This window comes from Candida tropicalis, assembly GCF_000006335.3.
Source record: "Candida tropicalis MYA-3404 genomic scaffold supercont3.1, whole genome shotgun sequence".
Classification (NCBI taxonomy): Eukaryota; Fungi; Ascomycota; class Pichiomycetes; order Serinales; family Debaryomycetaceae; genus Candida; species Candida tropicalis.
In genome coordinates this window covers 1,379,993-1,398,719 of record NW_003020038.1, presented here as the reverse complement: position 1 = coordinate 1,398,719, position 18,727 = coordinate 1,379,993, and the positions used below count along the sequence as shown (strand labels likewise).

The 18,727-nt window shown below is 29.2% G+C and overlaps 7 protein-coding genes across 7 annotated transcripts; 3 read left to right on the top strand and 4 right to left on the bottom strand. All coding sequences in view use genetic code 12, as the record gives it.

Moving 5' to 3' along the window:
• Positions 1 to 114: 114 nt before the first annotated feature.
• ZCF19 (Zcf19p) lies at positions 115 to 2,181 on the top strand (the record flags this gene model as incomplete). Its single annotated transcript, XM_002545805.1, has 1 exon — positions 115 to 2,181. The coding sequence occupies one exon, from the start codon at positions 115 to 117 to the stop codon at positions 2,179 to 2,181; it is 2,067 nt and encodes a 688-aa protein (XP_002545851.1).
• A 15-nt stretch (positions 2,182 to 2,196) lies between these two features.
• Positions 2,197 to 4,137, bottom strand: CTRG_00631 (uncharacterized protein; the record flags this gene model as incomplete). Its single annotated transcript, XM_002545804.1, has 1 exon — positions 2,197 to 4,137. The coding sequence occupies one exon, from the start codon at positions 4,135 to 4,137 to the stop codon at positions 2,197 to 2,199; it is 1,941 nt and encodes a 646-aa protein (XP_002545850.1).
• Positions 4,138 to 5,974: 1,837 nt separating this feature from the next.
• Positions 5,975 to 7,144, bottom strand: ARC40 (Arc40p; the record flags this gene model as incomplete). The annotated part of the gene is made up of 1 exon (XM_002545803.1): positions 5,975 to 7,144. The coding sequence occupies one exon, from the start codon at positions 7,142 to 7,144 to the stop codon at positions 5,975 to 5,977; it is 1,170 nt and encodes a 389-aa protein (XP_002545849.1).
• Positions 7,145 to 7,509: 365 nt separating this feature from the next.
• Positions 7,510 to 8,322, bottom strand: CTRG_00629 (uncharacterized protein; the record flags this gene model as incomplete). The annotated part of the gene is made up of 1 exon (XM_002545802.1): positions 7,510 to 8,322. One exon carries the CDS (start codon positions 8,320 to 8,322, stop codon positions 7,510 to 7,512), a length of 813 nt encoding a protein of 270 aa, XP_002545848.1.
• Positions 8,323 to 8,606: 284 nt separating this feature from the next.
• DAD3 (Dad3p) lies at positions 8,607 to 9,059 on the top strand (the record flags this gene model as incomplete). The annotated part of the gene is made up of 1 exon (XM_002545801.1): positions 8,607 to 9,059. The coding sequence occupies one exon, from the start codon at positions 8,607 to 8,609 to the stop codon at positions 9,057 to 9,059; it is 453 nt and encodes a 150-aa protein (XP_002545847.1).
• Positions 9,060 to 9,459: 400 nt separating this feature from the next.
• ADE13 (adenylosuccinase) lies at positions 9,460 to 10,908 on the top strand (the record flags this gene model as incomplete). Its single annotated transcript, XM_002545800.1, has 1 exon — positions 9,460 to 10,908. The coding sequence occupies one exon, from the start codon at positions 9,460 to 9,462 to the stop codon at positions 10,906 to 10,908; it is 1,449 nt and encodes a 482-aa protein (XP_002545846.1).
• A 248-nt stretch (positions 10,909 to 11,156) lies between these two features.
• Positions 11,157 to 12,893, bottom strand: CTRG_00626 (uncharacterized protein; the record flags this gene model as incomplete). Its single annotated transcript, XM_002545799.1, has 1 exon — positions 11,157 to 12,893. The coding sequence occupies one exon, from the start codon at positions 12,891 to 12,893 to the stop codon at positions 11,157 to 11,159; it is 1,737 nt and encodes a 578-aa protein (XP_002545845.1).
• Positions 12,894 to 18,727: the final 5,834 nt, after the last annotated feature.

The window sequence follows — 18,727 nt, the reverse complement described above, 5'->3', positions numbered from 1 at the left end:
TGTTTATTAATTTTTATTTATTTTGACAGATTACATACAACTCTGCATATTATTCTCCAGATTTTTCAGCATCAGTTGTTTCCATCTCCCAAAATACTAAGCCTATTTGAATTCATGAGTACAGAAGGATCAAATGAAAATACTACCAGTAGTAGTACTACTAGTAGTAGTAATGCTACAAAAAAGAGAAAGTCCACATCATCAACAACAACAACCACTACAGGAGGACAAGTTAAAGATGATACAAGAAGATTGGCACAAGCATCAAGAACATTAAAAGCATGTGAATTATGTAGGAAACAAAAGACAAGATGTTCAAGATCAATAGAAACTTCAAATTCATGTTTAAGATGTATATTTTTAAATAAAAAATGTTCATTTGAATTAAATAATGAAAATAATTTAAATAATAATGGAATCAATATTCCTTTTAATTTAAATAATCAAGAAAATAATAAAAAATTGGATAATATAAATGATGGTATAAATGAAATTTTAAAATTATTGAAAAATAATCCAGCAAGAATAAGAAATAGAAATGAAAGAAGAAAAAGAAGAAGGGGGATTAGAGATGAAGATGTTCAATTGTTATTAGAAACATCTGAAAATACGGGAAATAAATCAAGAATACTAAATGATGTTGGTGATGATGATGATGATGATGATGATGATGATGATGATGATGATGATGATGATGATGGAGAAGAGGAGGAGGAGGAGGAGGAGGAAAATATACCTCAATTTGAATCATTTAGAAGTATAACTGAAAGTTCACCATTTTCAATCATACTGAATTTATTCAATGATAAGACAACATCAACCAATGACGTGGAATATGATAATGAAGAAGATGAAGAAATAGAAAATATAATCTCATTAGGGATATTAACAGAATTAGAAGTAATTGAATTAATATCAAATTTTAGAAGAAATTATGGACGTTGGGTATCATTTCCATCAAATTTAACAACTGAAGATTTAATTAAACAAATTAAAAAAACATCATCATTATTATTAACTTCATGTTGTTTAGTATCAATAAGATATCAAATATTTGAAAATAAACAGGACAAATCTTTGAAATATTTCATGTTAATTCAACAATTAATTAAAGATTTAAATAATTCTTTAATTAAATATACTTCAATTAATAATACTCAAAAGAAGATATCAGGACAAGTTGAATTTTTACAAGCTATTACAATATTAAGTATTTATCTGATTAGTATTTCAAAACTTGAATCATCTTCTGGATCTTTAATTAAACTAGATCCATGGATATTATCAAATATCGGATTATCTACATTTATAACTAAAACATCATTAGGAGAATTTAAAGAAATCAATGAAGAGAAAATCGTGGTTAATAGTAATGATGGTAAAGAATATGATAAAGTTATGATCATGAGAATTTATAATCATTTATGTCTTGCACATATTGTTAATTCAATATTTTCCGGTAGATTATGTATCATTGATTCAATTAGAGTTGAACAAACTACAACAACATTAAGTTTATTAAAAGCAACTAATTTTGATGGTAGAATGGTTAGTGAAATTGGATTATTATTTATAACTTATAATTATCTTCAATCGATTAATAAGGTTGAAAAATTTCAAAAATTAGATGATTTATTTCATAAAATTATAGATGATATTAAAAAATGGTTTATTCAATGGGAATATTTATTTAATCAACCAGTTTTACATTTTCTTGAATTTAATTATAATTTTTGTTCAATGTTTGTTTATTATATATATTGTCATCAAAGATTAAAACTACTAGGTCAATTAGATGATAGAAAGTCAATACTGTTGATGGATAAAGATGTCTTGAATCATGTTTTTAAAAGTATTGATAATGAAGATATTTTATTAACTATGTTTGATTATTGTTTGAATGTTCTTTATCATATTAATAATATTGATAATGATTCATATTTTGCTTATCTATCTGATCAAATTCATTTCATATTCTTTTTTTGTGGGATATTTATGATTAAATTAACGAAAGTAATGATTGATAAACAAGTATTGATAAATAAAGATGATAAAAATAAAGGAATAAAAGTTGTTAAACAATTGATTCATAAGTTCAATAAAATTACAAATGATCACCCTGATGATATATTGAACAATTATAAATTAAATCTTGAATCATGTATATCTGAAAATATGTAATATACAAGGAGAGGATTATTTTAAATGACCTTTATAGTTACCTTCCATATAATCAATATGAACAAAAGCTCTTTCAACCATTGGTAAACTTTCAATTGAATATTGTAAAGCTTCAGCAATATCATGACAATCTTTAAATGATAAATTAAATTTATCATTAGCGAAAACCAAATCAATTTCAACATTTAAATTATCACCAACATGATAGACTTTAAGTGCAGTGATTTGTTTTATAGGTTCAGCAAATCTATAAGCAAGATATAATATAACTTTATAATCCAAAGGATCAGCAGCAGCACCAGTTAAATTATTAATATGTTCAAAAGCAGTAATACCCCAATTAACAATAATATAAATTGATAATAAAAATGCACCTAATGGATCAAACCACCAAATATTGAAAAAATGACCCAATGTTGGCATCAATAAAGAAACAGTATTAAATATAACATCAGTCATTGCATCTTGAGCTAATGCTTGAACAGACGATGATTTACTACTAGCACACCAAACCCAACAACCTAATTTTGCAACTATTGTTATTGTCATTATACCAATAGCATCAAAACCAATGGTAACAGGGATTTTTTGATTTGGAGAAGGAAAGAATAATCTTTTAAAAGATTCTTGACCAACTTGAAAAAATGAAATTATAATAAGAATTGAAAATATCAATACTCCTAATGGTTCTAATCTTGATCTTCCTATTGGATAAGCATGTTGAATTTTCCAATTGTTTTTGGCAGCTAATCTGTTTACAATATAAATAATAAAAGTGGACATGAAATCTAATATAGAATCAACCAATGAAGCAATAACAGACATTGAATTAGTTAATAAAGTAACAACAATTTTACCAATTAATAATAAAATATTAATTAAAAAATTAACTAAAATAGCTGTCAATACTTGAGCATTATTTTCTTCTTCATTATATCCAAGATATCTTGAACCATCATTATTGACATTTCCAGGAACATCATTAAATCTATTGGAGTATTTTGAATTTGAATCATTTCTCTCTAAATCAGTTGCTTGAAAATTTGTTTCTGCATCATGATGGGATCTCGATAAACTATTTGAACTATCCCCCAGCTCTTCAGTAATATTCTCCAACAGTTCAGTATTGTTACAATTGTTGGTAGTATTAGTATTAGTAGTATTAGTACTAGTTGTAGTTCCATTATGAGTATTACTATAGTTACTCAATACATTATAATGGATTTTACCAGCATCTAAGAAATTATCAATTTCAGTGAATCGTTCAATTAAATAGTTTTGTTCTTGATAATATTTCCTAACATCTTTACTTTTATAATTTTCAATATTTGGATTGAAATAATCATTCCAATTACATAAAGGAGGAACAGTACCTAATAATCTAGCGGGTCTTAAACTACCGACAATATCAACCACACTTAATCTACGATATTCCCCAGGTACATCAATTAAAGAACCGATACTACTTCTTTCACCACCGGTTTTTTGAGGAAATAACGGGGTATTAATTTGTGAACTACTAATATTACCATTTAAATAATTTTCAAATGGTGAATTTGGATTTGTAACTGAATGATGACTTGATAATAATCTATGAAACAATGGTTTTTCCAGTTGCTGTTGTCTACTGGAATATTCATTTGCACTAAAAGAATAATGACGTTTTGAATTCATGACATAATCGTCAAATTCAGTATATTCTGATAAATTAGTTGAACCTGGGCCGGTGACTTGTGGACGAATTATATTGCTATTTGCTGGAGCAGATGTAATAGTTGTAGAAGTGGGGGTTGAAGTGAAAGTAGTTGTTGTAGTTGGAGTAGTTGATGTGTTTATAGTTTGAGTTGGGTATTGAACAGTCCGTTGATGAGGAATTGGAGATATCGTATAATCAGTGGTTTTTGACTTTCTCAATTGTTTATTCAACAATGGTTGAGCTTCATTATCTTTAGTCATATTGAAAGGTATTTTGGTTGGGTGATGGAGGAGGAGGAGGAGGAAAAGGAATAAACCAAAAAATGGGGCAGAAAAAGTTTCTATTAATCACAAGGTTATTCTTTAATTATTATTAATAGTATTAGATTGTCTGTTTATATATCAGATCAAAGTGGAATGTTGGTTGGTTGTTTAGTTTGTTGGTTGAAGATGATATAATAATAATAAGTGCAATATTATTTTTTTGTTATTGGGAGGAAATTAAATAAAAGATCTTTCAAGATAAAAAGCAAACAACAAGAAATAATTATAATTTACAGTTGAAACAGACACAGGTGATGATGATGATGATGATGTAATGACCAGAGCAATGAATGAGGGAAGGATAACTAAAGTTGATACTCTTTCAATTTGTTGAACTTGTTTGTTAATGAAGATGATGAAAATGATTAAAACAAAGTGAAAAATTTCAATCGTAAATTAATTCTGTGTGGTTCCATTTTATTTTATTTTATTTTATTTTATTTTATTTTAATTAACTAACTAATTAATACAAGATGATGTAACATTGATGTTAATGAGATTCAGTGCTGATAGTGAACAGAACTGTTGAAAAACAATAAATACAAAGACTAATAGGAGCTTCAATGGTAGATGGTTGCTTATATCAAACCCCATGGGTCAGGATAGTTTATCATGCATCAATTGATTGCGATGCATTCCTCATTGTTACTATTTGCTATTACTTTATGATGACACTTGATTGATTGTGTTGATAGTGTACAACTGACCACAGTCACATGACACACCATCATTCCAACAACCACCACAACAACAACTACATCATTATCATCTTCTTGATAATCATTTTGTTAATCATCATCATTAACACATTTTGCAGTTGTTGTAGCCATTTTAACCCTAATTCAACGCACACACCCCAACACCAATACTCAAACAAATTTATCACCTTCGACACGACTTCTCAATTTTTTCTGGCGCTATAAAAAAAAAAAAACCTCAGCGAAAATTTTTTTTCATTTCAACTCATCATTCTTTTCTTTCTTTCTTCTTTTCAATATCAACAACAACAAGAGGAACTATAAAAAGTATGTGAAATTATGATAATAATCACTTGTTTGAGATTAATAATTATGATTAAAACTATTGATGTAACTTTTTACTTTACTGAGGATGTATATGCAGGATAAATAGTTAAGGAATTCTTCGTTTATGAATTTTTCAATTAATTAATTCAAATAAGAATAATGAATTAGTAGTATGGGGATTTATTACTAACTTATTAATAATAGTGTATGTTTTATGATTAAATATTGTTAATGGGAGGAATTAATGAAAAAAAACAACAATGTTTTTTTTATTACTATGATGAATTACTGTTACCACAGTTTCTGTCCGGTGAATAAATATATGATCCAAGGATAATTTACATGCATCACCATCTGATTTTTATATTTCCAAATAACTTTCATTTCTTTTTTATAATATGAAGTTTCATTTTGAAATACTAACTGGTATGTTAAGTTTTATTTGAACCATTTGTGTTGTGTTTTATTGAATTTAGAATGATGAAAAATAAATGTTATCAGTTCTGCTTCTGAACCAAAATAATCTGAAGATATCAACTTTACCAAGCTCTAGAATTACACTGATTTCTTTATTTATAAAAACAACAATACAATTGATGATTAACCATCAATGAATATTCATTACTAACTATTAATTTTAAAGATTTAATCAAATAGTCTATTGAATTAGAATAATTAGAATAATAATAATAATATATATTTTAGATAAACACTTTATATTTTTGTAATAATTACTCTATTGTAACTACTTAAACGTTGAAGATGACAACTTTACCATCAAGACCAGAAGTTGAAACTTGACCTGGGGCAAAATTTCTAATACTATTAATTGTATTTTGATGAATAGTACTTAATGCTTTGGCTGATTTCCCACCAGCACTTGGTTTACTAACTCTACCTTTCAAATCCATTTGTTTAAACATATTCAATGCTTGGTGAGATGAAATTTCTTGATCATCATCATCATCACCATTTTCACCAACATGATCATGTCCAGCCTCTTTAGTTAAATCCTTTTGTTGTTCAACTTGATAATCTTCTTTCCAACCATTTTCATCACCTTTGAAAACAACCAAATTACAATTAAATCCACCAACACAAACTTGATTATCATTTAACCAAACAATACTTTTAAATGGTAAATAATTAGTTTTAACATTGAAAATAGCTTTTGGTGGTAATTCTTCTCCTTGAGGATAAATAAATCCTAAACTTGAATCATGAGAAACATAACCTAATGAATCACCATCATTACTAAATTTAACTCCATGAATCCAAGCTGAAGTTTCATTAGTAAAATCTCCACATAAAGTTTGGAATGGTAATTTAGTACCCCAAACACTTGGTTGAGGTTTAGAATCAATTCCTTTAATATAAGCTGAAAAGACTCTAACATGACCATCAGTTGATCCACAAGCTAATAAAACTCCATTTGGATGCCAATCAATTGAAGTAATTGTTGATTTTAAAGGTTTCTTTAAATGTTTAGAAACCCACCAATCATTTTCTTCTTCATAATAACAAATGGCAATAATTCTATCACTTGATCCAACAGCAAATTTTCTACCATCTGGTGCCCATCTACAACAAGTTGCTGATCTATTAATTCTTAATAATACCAAAGTTGGTTTGAAATCACCAGTAGTTGGATCCTTTTCCCAAACTAAAGCATTTCTATCTTGAGAACAAGTTAAAATTCTAGATCCATCTGGTGAAATATCAACAGAAGTAACAGTTTTATCATGATCTTTCAAAACTGTAATTAATTGAGGTTTTGAAGAAAGATTATTGGTTGAAATTTTATAAATTTCAACTTCATTATCTTTTGTAATGGCTAAAATTGAACGATCTGGTGAGAAACAATGATCTTTAATAGGTAAATGACCTAATTGATAAATAGCTGGGACTTTAGAAGACATGTTTTTTACTCAGGAGTATCTCTCTACTGATTGGTTGTTTATTTGATAAATTGACAATTGATGGCGATAATCAAAATGAGGTTGGTTAATCAATGAACAAGTTTAACAAAAAAGAGAAAATCTCGACGTTGGTTGCGGGATGACGGGGAGCCGGGTCGTGTTCGTGTACCCAATCGGGTCGTCGTTCTCGGGTCGTTCTCGGGTAGGAGAATCGCTTTTTTTAGCACAGCCTACCCGACCAATGGCCCACTTATTCAAATAGAATGATACAGATATCAATGGGTCTTTATAATATAATCAACAACTATAAAATGATACTAATCAACTTACTACTACTTATACAACACCTAAACACACACAAAGGGTTAAAACTCATCAGCTTGTTGTTTTTCTTTAATAAAAGTTTTAGTTTTATACCAATAATGTTCAACTTTAGGATTTTTAATACTTGACATTTTACCATCTAATCTATCAATAATTGAGTTAAATAAATTAGTGGTTTCTTTATTATACAAGATTCTTAACCAATAAAAGATCAAAAATACAGTCAATTGATAACCACTTGCATTTCTAAAAAATAATGTTCTAACAAGCAAATAAGCAATCAATAATAATTCATCATAAGCAATAACACTTGCCAAAAAATCAGCTTCTTTAGTAATAAATCCAATGTTTTTAGTAGTACCAATATGTAATAAAGCTAATATAAAATAAGGTAAAATTTTGAAAACGGATTTAAATGTAAAAATCCAAATTGATGCCAATACAAGATATTGAAAATTTTGATGACTTAATAAAGTTCCAATATTTGGTAAATTATGTAAACCAAATTTATGACTAAAAGTAGCAGTTAAAGCAGCAATACTACCAATTAATGACAATCTATAACTTATTGAATTAATATAATAATAATTAGGTAACCAAAAGATTTGAAATATAAAACTAATTGACCCAAATATTAATGCTGATATATGCCCAATTAACCATACTTTATATTTCAATGGATTTGCTTTAGCTGGACGTCTAACCAATTTTCTTTTCTTATAAGCATATGGATCATTAGATACATCTGCTGATGGAGCTGATGATACAGGAGAAGAAGCTTTGGTTGAATTGGATTCAATTGGGGTATTGTTTGAATCGTTGACTGTTGTAGTTGTTTCTGAAGTTGATGACATCTTATCAATTGACTCAAACAAGAAGTTAAACAAGAAGGAAAGTAAGCAAATGAATGAATAAATGAATGAATAGCAATGATGTGTTTTTTTGTTTTGATTCTTTTTTTTTTTCTTAAGGAAATTTCAGGTTGGTTTACATGCAGGACATACATTCCCCAGTGGGTAAAGAAAGAGAAAAAAAAATTATACGCGCAAAGGTAAAGACACGACAATCATCATCAACATTAATATCAATAACAACAATAACAACAACAACAGCAACATTGCAATAAGAATCAATTACCATGTCAACAGCTAGTAACAATGATGGGGTAGTGAAACCAACAAGTATAGATTATACAAATAATCCTAATTTATCAACAATAGAAAAGAAAATCCTTGATCAATATCAATTAATGAACAATACATTACTTGAAATATCAAAAGAATTAGAATCATTAACAGCAACAACTAAAAGTATACAAGAAGATGACGGGAATGATAAAGGGGTTAGTATTAGATTAGTTGAGAATTTAAGACAGTTGGAAACAAAGATGGTTTTCATATATACTTTTTTCAAAGGTGCTGTTTATTCCATATTAAATGCTCAAGATTATACTGCTGAACAAGAACAACAGCAAGATATTATACGACATGATCCTGATGATGATAATAATAAACAACAACAACAACAAGAAGAAGACGATGGTGAACTACTGGGAGTATCGGATAATGACACACAGAATTTGATTACATGATATACTACTGATAATAGTTGTATATATAGTAGTAGTTAATGATGATGATGATGATTATTAGAAATGTGTACTCCCTAATTAAGCCGGCATTAGGTGATTTTAAGTATACCCACCAGTTTAATGTACATACCAGTACGGTAGTTTATATTACGAATGAATCGATCCCTATTTCGCCCGAGTCAATTTTATCACCCGCGTGGGAAAAACTAACTAAATTACTTTTGGCGGGCGGAGAAGTAAAAAAAAAAAAATCAATCATCTCATCTTGTTACCAAAATATATAAACTACGAATAAAAACCCCCTTGAAATTTTTCATTTTTCATTTTCAACAACTTTTCTTTTCTTTTCTTTTCTTTGAATTCTTTTAGTTTTCAACCCAAACAATAACTAGTTTTAGCAATGTCAGATTACGATAAATACTCAACTCCATTATCTTCAAGATATGCATCTGAAGAAATGTCCAAAATCTTTTCTTTAAGAAATAGATTTTCAACTTGGAGAAAATTATGGTTAAATTTAGCAATTGCTGAAAAAGAAGTTGGACTTTCAGTTATTACAGATGAAGCAATTGAAGAAATGAAGAAACATTTGGAAATTACCGATAAAGAAATTCAAGATGCTGCAGTTGAAGAAGCAAAAGTTAGACATGATGTTATGGCTCATGTTCATGTTTTTGGTGAAACTTGTCCAAGTGCTGCTGGCATTATTCATTTAGGTGCTACTTCATGTTTTGTTACTGATAATGCTGATTTAATCTTTTTAAGAGACGCTTATGATGTTATTATTCCAAAATTAGTCAATGTTATTGATAGATTATCTAAATTTGCTATGGAATATAAAGATTTACCAGTTTTGGGTTGGACTCATTTCCAACCAGCTCAATTAACAACTGTTGGTAAAAGAGCCACTTTATGGTTACAAGAATTATTATGGGATTTAAGAAATATGGTTAGAGCAAGAAATGATATTGGTTTAAGAGGTGTTAAAGGTACTACCGGTACTCAAGCTTCTTTCTTGTCTTTATTCCATGGTGATCATGATAAAGTTGAAGAATTGGATAAAAAAGTTGTCGAATTATTAGGTTTTGATATTGTTTATCCAGTTACTGGTCAAACTTATTCAAGAAAAATCGATATTGATGTTTTAGGTCCATTGGCTTCATTTGGTGCCACTGCTCATAAATTTGCTACTGATATTAGATTATTGGCTAATTTGAAAGAAATCGAAGAACCTTTTGAAAAATCTCAAATTGGTTCAAGTGCTATGGCTTATAAGAGAAACCCAATGAGATGTGAACGTGTTTGTTCATTAGCTAGACATTTAGGTGGTTTATTTAATGACGCCGTTCAAACTGCTTCTGTTCAATGGTTTGAAAGAACTTTGGATGATTCTGCTATTAGAAGAATTAGTTTACCTTCTGCTTTCTTAACTGTTGATATTTTATTATCTACTATGTTGAATATTACTAGTGGTTTGGTTGTTTATCCAAAAGTTATTGAAAGAAGAATCAATTCTGAATTACCATTCATGGCTACTGAAAATATTATTATGGCTATGGTTGAAAAAGGTGGTTCTAGACAAGATTGTCATGAAGAAATTAGAGTTTTAAGTCATCAAGCAAGTGCTGTTGTTAAACAAGAAGGTGGTGATAATGATTTAATTGAAAGAATTAAAAATACTGAATATTTCAAACCAATTTGGAATGATTTAGATAAATTATTGGATCCTTCTACTTTTGTTGGTAGAGCTCCTCAACAAACTGAAAAATTTGTTAAACAAGATGTTGCTAATGCTTTGGAACCATTTAAACATCTTATTACCACTGAAAATGTTGCCTTGAAGGTTTAATCATTTTTTATTCTTCTTTCCTCCCTCCCTCTCTCCCTCCACTTTTAAATATGACTTTATTGAATATAAAGAAAATGGTATATGTACATTAAATTAATATATAAAAATTACTATTACTATTAATACATAAACAGATCCAAACAAAAAAAAGAGTTACATAAATTACAATAAGAAGAAAATAATACCAAAGGATAGAAATTGTTCATTTTTAATAGGAAGCAAATAATGATAATGAAAACGTCCCAGTTTTAATAATCTTGAATAGACATACGTCTTTTATTAACCATATCCAGATATGGTTCAGATTTAGAATTTGAAATAGAAGTAGAATCATCAAAAGGTCTTAATAAACCTAATACATTTTCTCTAACAATTGAAGATCTTGGAGTTTGAGGTAAAATAATTGGAAGTTGAGGAGGTGGAGGAGGTGGAGGTAAATGAATAAAACTTGGTGATGTATTACTATCAATTGATAGACGAGGTTGGAAATACAGTTGTTGATTAGGATGTTGTTGAAGTGGAGTAAATGGATACTTGAAATTTGGTGGAGGAAGAGGTTGTTGTTGTTGTTGATGCAATGGGAATGATGGAACTCCTTGAAGGGAATTTGAAGGATAATAATGATGTGACACAATTAATGAAGGTCTTCTACTTAATGGTGGAAATCCAACTGGTTGTTGTTGTTGTGGTGGAGGAGGTCCTGAAATAGAAGGTGGTGCCATTGATTGATTGTTTGATACCATCATTAAACTATCATCCATCGAATGAGCTCTAATTGGATGTAATTGATGTGGTGAACTGAAAGTTGATGATGCAACAGTTGGTTTTGAATCCACTACCACTACTTCTTGTTCTTCTTCTTGTTTAGGTTGATCAATAATTGATTTACTTTCAATAATGGATTTCTTATAATTTTTTAAAACATCATCACATGGGAAAGTACAATAGATATCTCTATTGTAACCAATTGATCTTTTAATTTTTAAATCATTTAAATCATCATTATCATTTTCAAAATTCAATTGAATAATCCCATTGAATAAATCTCTTTCAAACATTCTATAATCCGTATATAATGAATAATTTAAACATTCAGGTATGAAATAAATCTTCATATTTGATTTATATCTTGGTCTAGCAATAATTTTTTTAAAAAATAAATTATTTGGAACTTCATTTACTTTACCTAAACTATGCAACATTTCATCACTATTTTCTTCATCATCAATAAGATTAAAATCTCCTGGAGTAGCAGTTTCTAATTTTAATATAGTACTTCCATGAACATCATCAGTTGTTGATCTTGTTATTCTAACTAATGTGAAATTCTTAGTACCAAATAATGAATTTAAAGCAGTATCTAATGAATTAAAAGTTGGAGTTGAATTACCATTAGTAAATGATTTTAATATCTTATTTGAATATTCACTTAAATCAACAACATTATTATTAATTAATTGTAAACTTTTAGAAATTAAATTCTTATCATTTGATAAGGAATTCAATTGTTCATCTTGATAATCATTGGTATCAAACAAATTATAGAATTTCCTATTATCAGTAAATGGAATCAAATTATGATATAAAGAAAATAAATTATTTGATAATGTCATTTTAACTTTAATACCAGCTTTTAAAGATTTAATATGAAGTTTTGATTGTTTGGTATCATTTTTAATCTTTTTAGTTGAATATTTTCTTCTAATTGCTAATTTAACAAACTTCTTATTATTTAATATTTTTTTATTGATTCTTGATTTTGGTATTTGATCTCTAAGTACAACTAAAGGTTTATTACTTGTCAGTTGTTTAGTAGCTGGTGGTTGGAATGGGGAATTTAAAGTAGATTGTGGAGAAGAATAATCTAATTTAGGAGATGAATTTGAAGATAAACTTTCAGTTGGAGTAGTAATACCTGAATGTTGTTGTTGTTGTTGTTTACTAATTAAATCATCAGCATTTAGTAAATTTAATATTCCTGACATTATTGCAAAATATATATAAATATAAATATATAACTGTAATTGGTAGTTGTTGATAGGTGTTGATAGGCAGTTGATAGTGTTCCAAAATTAAAATACAAAAGAATATAAAGAAAAAGAAAAGAACTTAAATAAACACATTAACCAGAAGGAAAACACAGGGGGGGATGTTGAGGGAGGGATTATCGATATCATTTATATATAAATCCTTCCCGATTCACATTTCAACTTGAAAGAAAGAACTCTAAAAAAGAAAAGTAGCAAACATGTAAAAAACAACTAAATAGACAAGAATAGGATTTAACACCAACCTTGTGTTCAATTGGATGGGTGGGTGTGTTCATTATGTTGAACAGGTTAAACTTGTTTTAAAAAAGGGGACATTAGCTATTGTCATTGTGTTTTGTTATTTAACATCTACCCAACTTGCATGCATTTATTCATACATTAAATTTAAACACACCCATTGTAAATTATTGCAAATCCTTTTTCCTTGTTGCAGTTTGTGTAACAACCAATAATGATTCACAAAACTCAAATGGGATTCCGAGGTTTGCGATTCAACAAGCACATCACCAAAGAGAGAAGAAAGAAAGAACCAACAAAGTAAACAATAGATAGACCGAACATCACACAGAAGAAGAACAATGAAAAATATCTAGAATTACTACTACAACAACAAGAAGAAGACGAAGAAGAAAAGCTTAATATACTTTAAGCAAGTTTAATCTACCGACGGAGTAAATCAACCATCGATGATATTCTATCACCTTCTTGTAAATCTTCATGGATAGGCACATCAAAAAATAAGAAAACAAGTAGTAATACATATTGAAACAACAACTCCTACTTGTTGATCTTTAGACCCAGACTTTTGTTCCAACATCTTCAAATAATAATAATAATTCAATCAATATCTCAACTCCGAGGACATCCGCTTTGTAATCTTTGCTTTTATTTTTTTTTTTTTTATCATGAATGATTGAATGAATGTGCATAATAAGTGGCTAATGTATGGTCTATAAGGAAGAGCATATTTTCATTTTATTGAATTTCCTGGCCAGAGTCACTTGATTCACACACCGTAAACAAACGTTTCATTTAATCACCTTAATTTCCAAGAATGAATATATACGTATACACAAACTTACCTAAATAACAATAGGAGTTCAACTAATCCATGCAATACTATAAAGAAATCTCAAAGCCATACTTCCACAAATTTAAGAAAAAAAAAACGCAAATTAAATAAGCTATCCAACTGATACTGATTATTGTTCTTCACATTAGTTAAAAGAAACAAAAAGAAGGAAGGGGGGGGGAGAGAGAGAAGAAAAACTTTGGGCCATGGGTTTATTATTAAGGGCTATAGATTAAGGTTATAGTTAGGGTTTTTTAAATCTATTAGGTTCATAAGGGAAAAATGGATAGAAGAAGATGGAAAGTAGATCATTGGTTCCGGAATATAGTATCATTAAGAATGTTCCGGAACCGGAATTTAAGGATAAAGAATATTGATATCAGATTCAATACAAGAAAAGAAAAGAAAAGAAAAGAAAAGACAAGTAATCCAGATATTGCATTTGCATGAGTAAGTACTGTATATTGGTAAATGGGTTATATATAGTCTAAATGTATGTGAATTATGTACAATATGGTCCATGCGGATAAGGATGAAATTTCGTATAACATCCAGCAAAACACAGACATACACACATCCAGTACAAGAAGAATAAGCAAGGGATAGCGAAGGGTACTCTTGTATTCTTTATTTTGCAAATGAATAAATAATAATAAACACTAAATTATACATTAGTTTCTGTTTCTTTGGTTAAACCAACAATAATCTCCATCTTGTTCTGACTAGGAAAACAACAAGTATACAACAACAAATATAACATAATCAACTTATGCATCAACAACAATTACCAACAGATAATCTTTATTGTTCATCTGTATTACTTTGTTGATGGTTTATTTTATTTTGCAATCATTTTTCTTCATTACGGAACAAAAGGGTAATAGACAAAAAAGAAAATTCAAAAACAAGAAAACCCCCTAAATTCAAACCCCAAAAATAACCATAACCTGTAAATAATTGTCAACACTTTCCCAATATCATCATGATCATCAAATGAATATTAATCAAAATTTCAGTTTAGTGACAAAATAATAATGGAGATTTTCCAAAATTTTTTTTTATTTTATTTTTTTTTTTTTCATCCTATATCTCGTGCACTTCTCCTCGAACCATTTTTACCGAAGTAATTGGATTTGACACAATCACGTAGAATTAAAGTAACTTGACCCGAATCAAATTCTTGATCAATTAATAAACCAGCATTAAAATAGTTTGATTGGTTTTCGGTAGTAATCCGAGACTACCATATTACCTAAAATGAACTTATTTATCTAAATTTAGGGGGTTTACTGTTGTTATTATTCACAATATCATGGTTATGAATAAAATTGCAGTTAAATCTAGCATCATAACTATAGCCGCCTACTAACCTTCCCAAAATGTAGTTGTTTTATTTATTTTCCAAATACTGTTCGATGATATGTATAATCCAAAAAAAATAGAAAGGATTGTCTAATATGGCTTATGTGTGAACTTACAAAAATGAAAAGTTTTCATTCACCACATGGTTATAGGCGGCTCTTGTAAATAGATGATGAAGATGATGATGATGAGAGTGAGGATTGGTGGAATAAATCCTTTAGTGTAACATGTAACACGGATTCATCCAATATTACATTTACATTTAGAGGAAAATGCACAATGACATAAATAATGTTTAAACACAAACACACAACTAGGAGTCAAAAATAACAGACACCTAAAGGAAACCAAAAAAAAGAGCAAGAAGGGGTCTTTCAAGAAAATAGCAAGTTGAACTAGAAGAAGAAGTTAGTTGGAGATTTCAAGAAAAATTTTCATAAATTTCAAATGATATTTCAATTAGGGAGAGGGAGAGAGAGAGGAGAGATATGCAGTTGATATTGCTATTAATCTTGTTAACCTGTAAATCAACAGTTTTTATTATTAACCAAGGATATATGAAATTCTATTGTTCATGTAAGATTTATGATTCATATGTCGATGATGATGTGGATTTTAATCTTTATACCATGTTATTATCTATTATCTATTATTATTATTGTTTTTATTTTTAATAATTATCTACACTAAAATAATCGCAACAATAAATCCACCTTCTTGTTAACACACAAAACACTTCGGAGAGTTTTGTAAAGTTCTTTAAAATCTAAAAATATCATTATCTCCGTATTTGCTCGTGGGGGTAGCCTTGGCCGTGGTGGTGGTGGTAAGAGTAAGAGTAAGAGTAAGAGTAAGCAAGTAAGTGAAGAGATGTTTAGTCTTATTGATGGTAAACTGCATTTAAACAGAAATAAACGTTTGCTGTATTGAAATTAGTAGCGATTATGTGATCAATATTTAGAATTGTAACCGCTCATATTGTCAGATATCCTTGAATCATCCCATTATTTTCATACATACTTACATATTCACACACACCAACTATTCTTTCAACCCCTCCTCTTTTCCTAATAAAGGCCTGGATCTAAAATTGAAATAATAGTATGCCGGAGTCAATTAAGCCTTTTGTGCAAATTATAATTTTGATCAAACAGACAATACGTTAAAGATTTCAATTATCTTTCGAGGATGTTCTATTATATGATTTTCCCATATTTGCCGTACTTTTGCTCTTTTCTTTTCTTTTTCTTGTTACAATTTTCAAAATTGGGTAAGATCATCTGTCTTTACATGCTTATCCAATGAACGGTTTTACAAAATATAGATACTAAGTTTGTGGTCTAGATTTCTTATATTCAGGATTAAATAGCAATTCCGTCATCACTAACACTGTTACGAATAAACTCACCCCTTGGCACATAATACTTGATCCATTTGCCATTTAGTTTATTGTAGGACTAAGCTATAAACTAACTTTAGTTTTTTGACTACAAAACTTTAAATCCCATTAACAACAACATCTAGTTGGATTATGTGTGTGGGAGTGTTTTTGTATTGCTATTCACAAAATCATGGTCAAATTTTTCTATTTGGGAAAAATGGACCGAATTGAATTGACCCCAATTTTTTTTAAAAAATAAAAACTCGAAGGAACAAGCGAAGTTTCCTTTAAACCAAGACTTTTTAGTTTAATTCCAGTACGATTTTCTTACAAAAGTGAAATTATTGTTGGTTGGTGATACTGTAATAATGTTAGGGGGCGGAGAAACAAAGAGGATGAGCGAGAATAATAATAATAATAATAAAATATATAAAAAAATACCCCTTTATTATTTGAGCAAGTATCAATACAATATTACAAGGGATATTTTAATAATAGATGTATGGATTTTTATACCAAATGAATATCATTATACTATAGAATGAAATAAGTATAGTCTAATATTGATTGCTCTTTCAAAGAAAAAAAAATAAAATAAAAAGAAACCGGGATAGTTTTTCGTAATCCATAATTCCCGAGGATTTCAAAAAATCAAAATCAAAAACAGGAAAAACAGCAAGATTTACCTTGAGTTGTGTTAATTGTTTGCTTGTTTGAGAAGAGATATCCGACTATTCCATTCCAAATACTAGAAAGAGCTATGAGGAGCTCGAAGAATGATAGAATACTAACAGAGAATCAGCTGATAAATAAATGTAAGCCAATGAAAAAGAGATGACGAGGTAATACGACAAAAGAACATGAAGTTGGATCTAACATCTAGCATTTAGTATCTAATAGTCAGTCATTTTATTATATAAAAACAAGGCAGGTAAGTTGATGATGTGTGAATTAAAAAAAAAAAACCAATGAAAGTTAAAGCACAAGTGTAGACCTAAAAAAAGAAAAACAACAAAACGGAATGGAATGGAACTAAAACTAAAAAATTGGTCGACCCAAATCTCGCCATTTCTCTCCGCAACCAGTAACAAGCACCAAGCAACCCGCACTGAACTCGAGCGCGCGCGTGTGTGTGTGTCTCGAACCAAAAAGAAAAAGAAAAAAATAATAATTTTAAAAACGAAACAATATCGCGCGTTGGTTTTGTATAATACTGCTCCACTTGTGTATCATCAACAGTTCAGTTTCCCTCTGTGGGGAGAGGATAGGAAGAAATTGTTATAATATTAGTTAGGGGGCAATTAAAATTTTTTTTGCTCATCTTGAGGTTTCCTTCAAACCCCCCCTTGATTATTGATTACGGAGTCTACTCACATGATTCAAACTCAAGGCGATGTTACATTTACAATCCCTACTTGTTTCTTTTTTATTTTTATGCTCAAAAGCAATATTAATTAATTAGAAGAATAAAAGGGCTAGACCAAATTGAAATTTATGTTCAAAACAATCAAACTTCTCTCTAACCTGTAAAAATAACCTCAATCATTGTGTATGCACAGTGTGTGTGTCTGTGTGTACTTGTGTGTGCGTGTGTGAGTGTGTGCGTGGAGTTATATTTTAATTGCTACGATATTCGCACCCATGCATGAATTTTTTTTACCCGCGCTCGCCTCATCTTCTCCATTTTTATGCCCTCCCCAATGGGAAAGCTTATGCTTATCCCTTGTCATTGTCAAGTGTTATTGTTATTGTAACAACTGCTCGTACAGTATTTTAGTTTATACTTCTTTATCACCTGTTCCATTTACTTTGAAACCAAGATTCAATTTCTAAAAGCATTTAAAAATTAATAGCTATTTGATTCACCGGTGATAGGAATCGTTCATAGTACAATGCTTAGTTAATGTAGACATCTCCGGCTATGCTGTTGCGGATAATTGGCTCGGATATTCT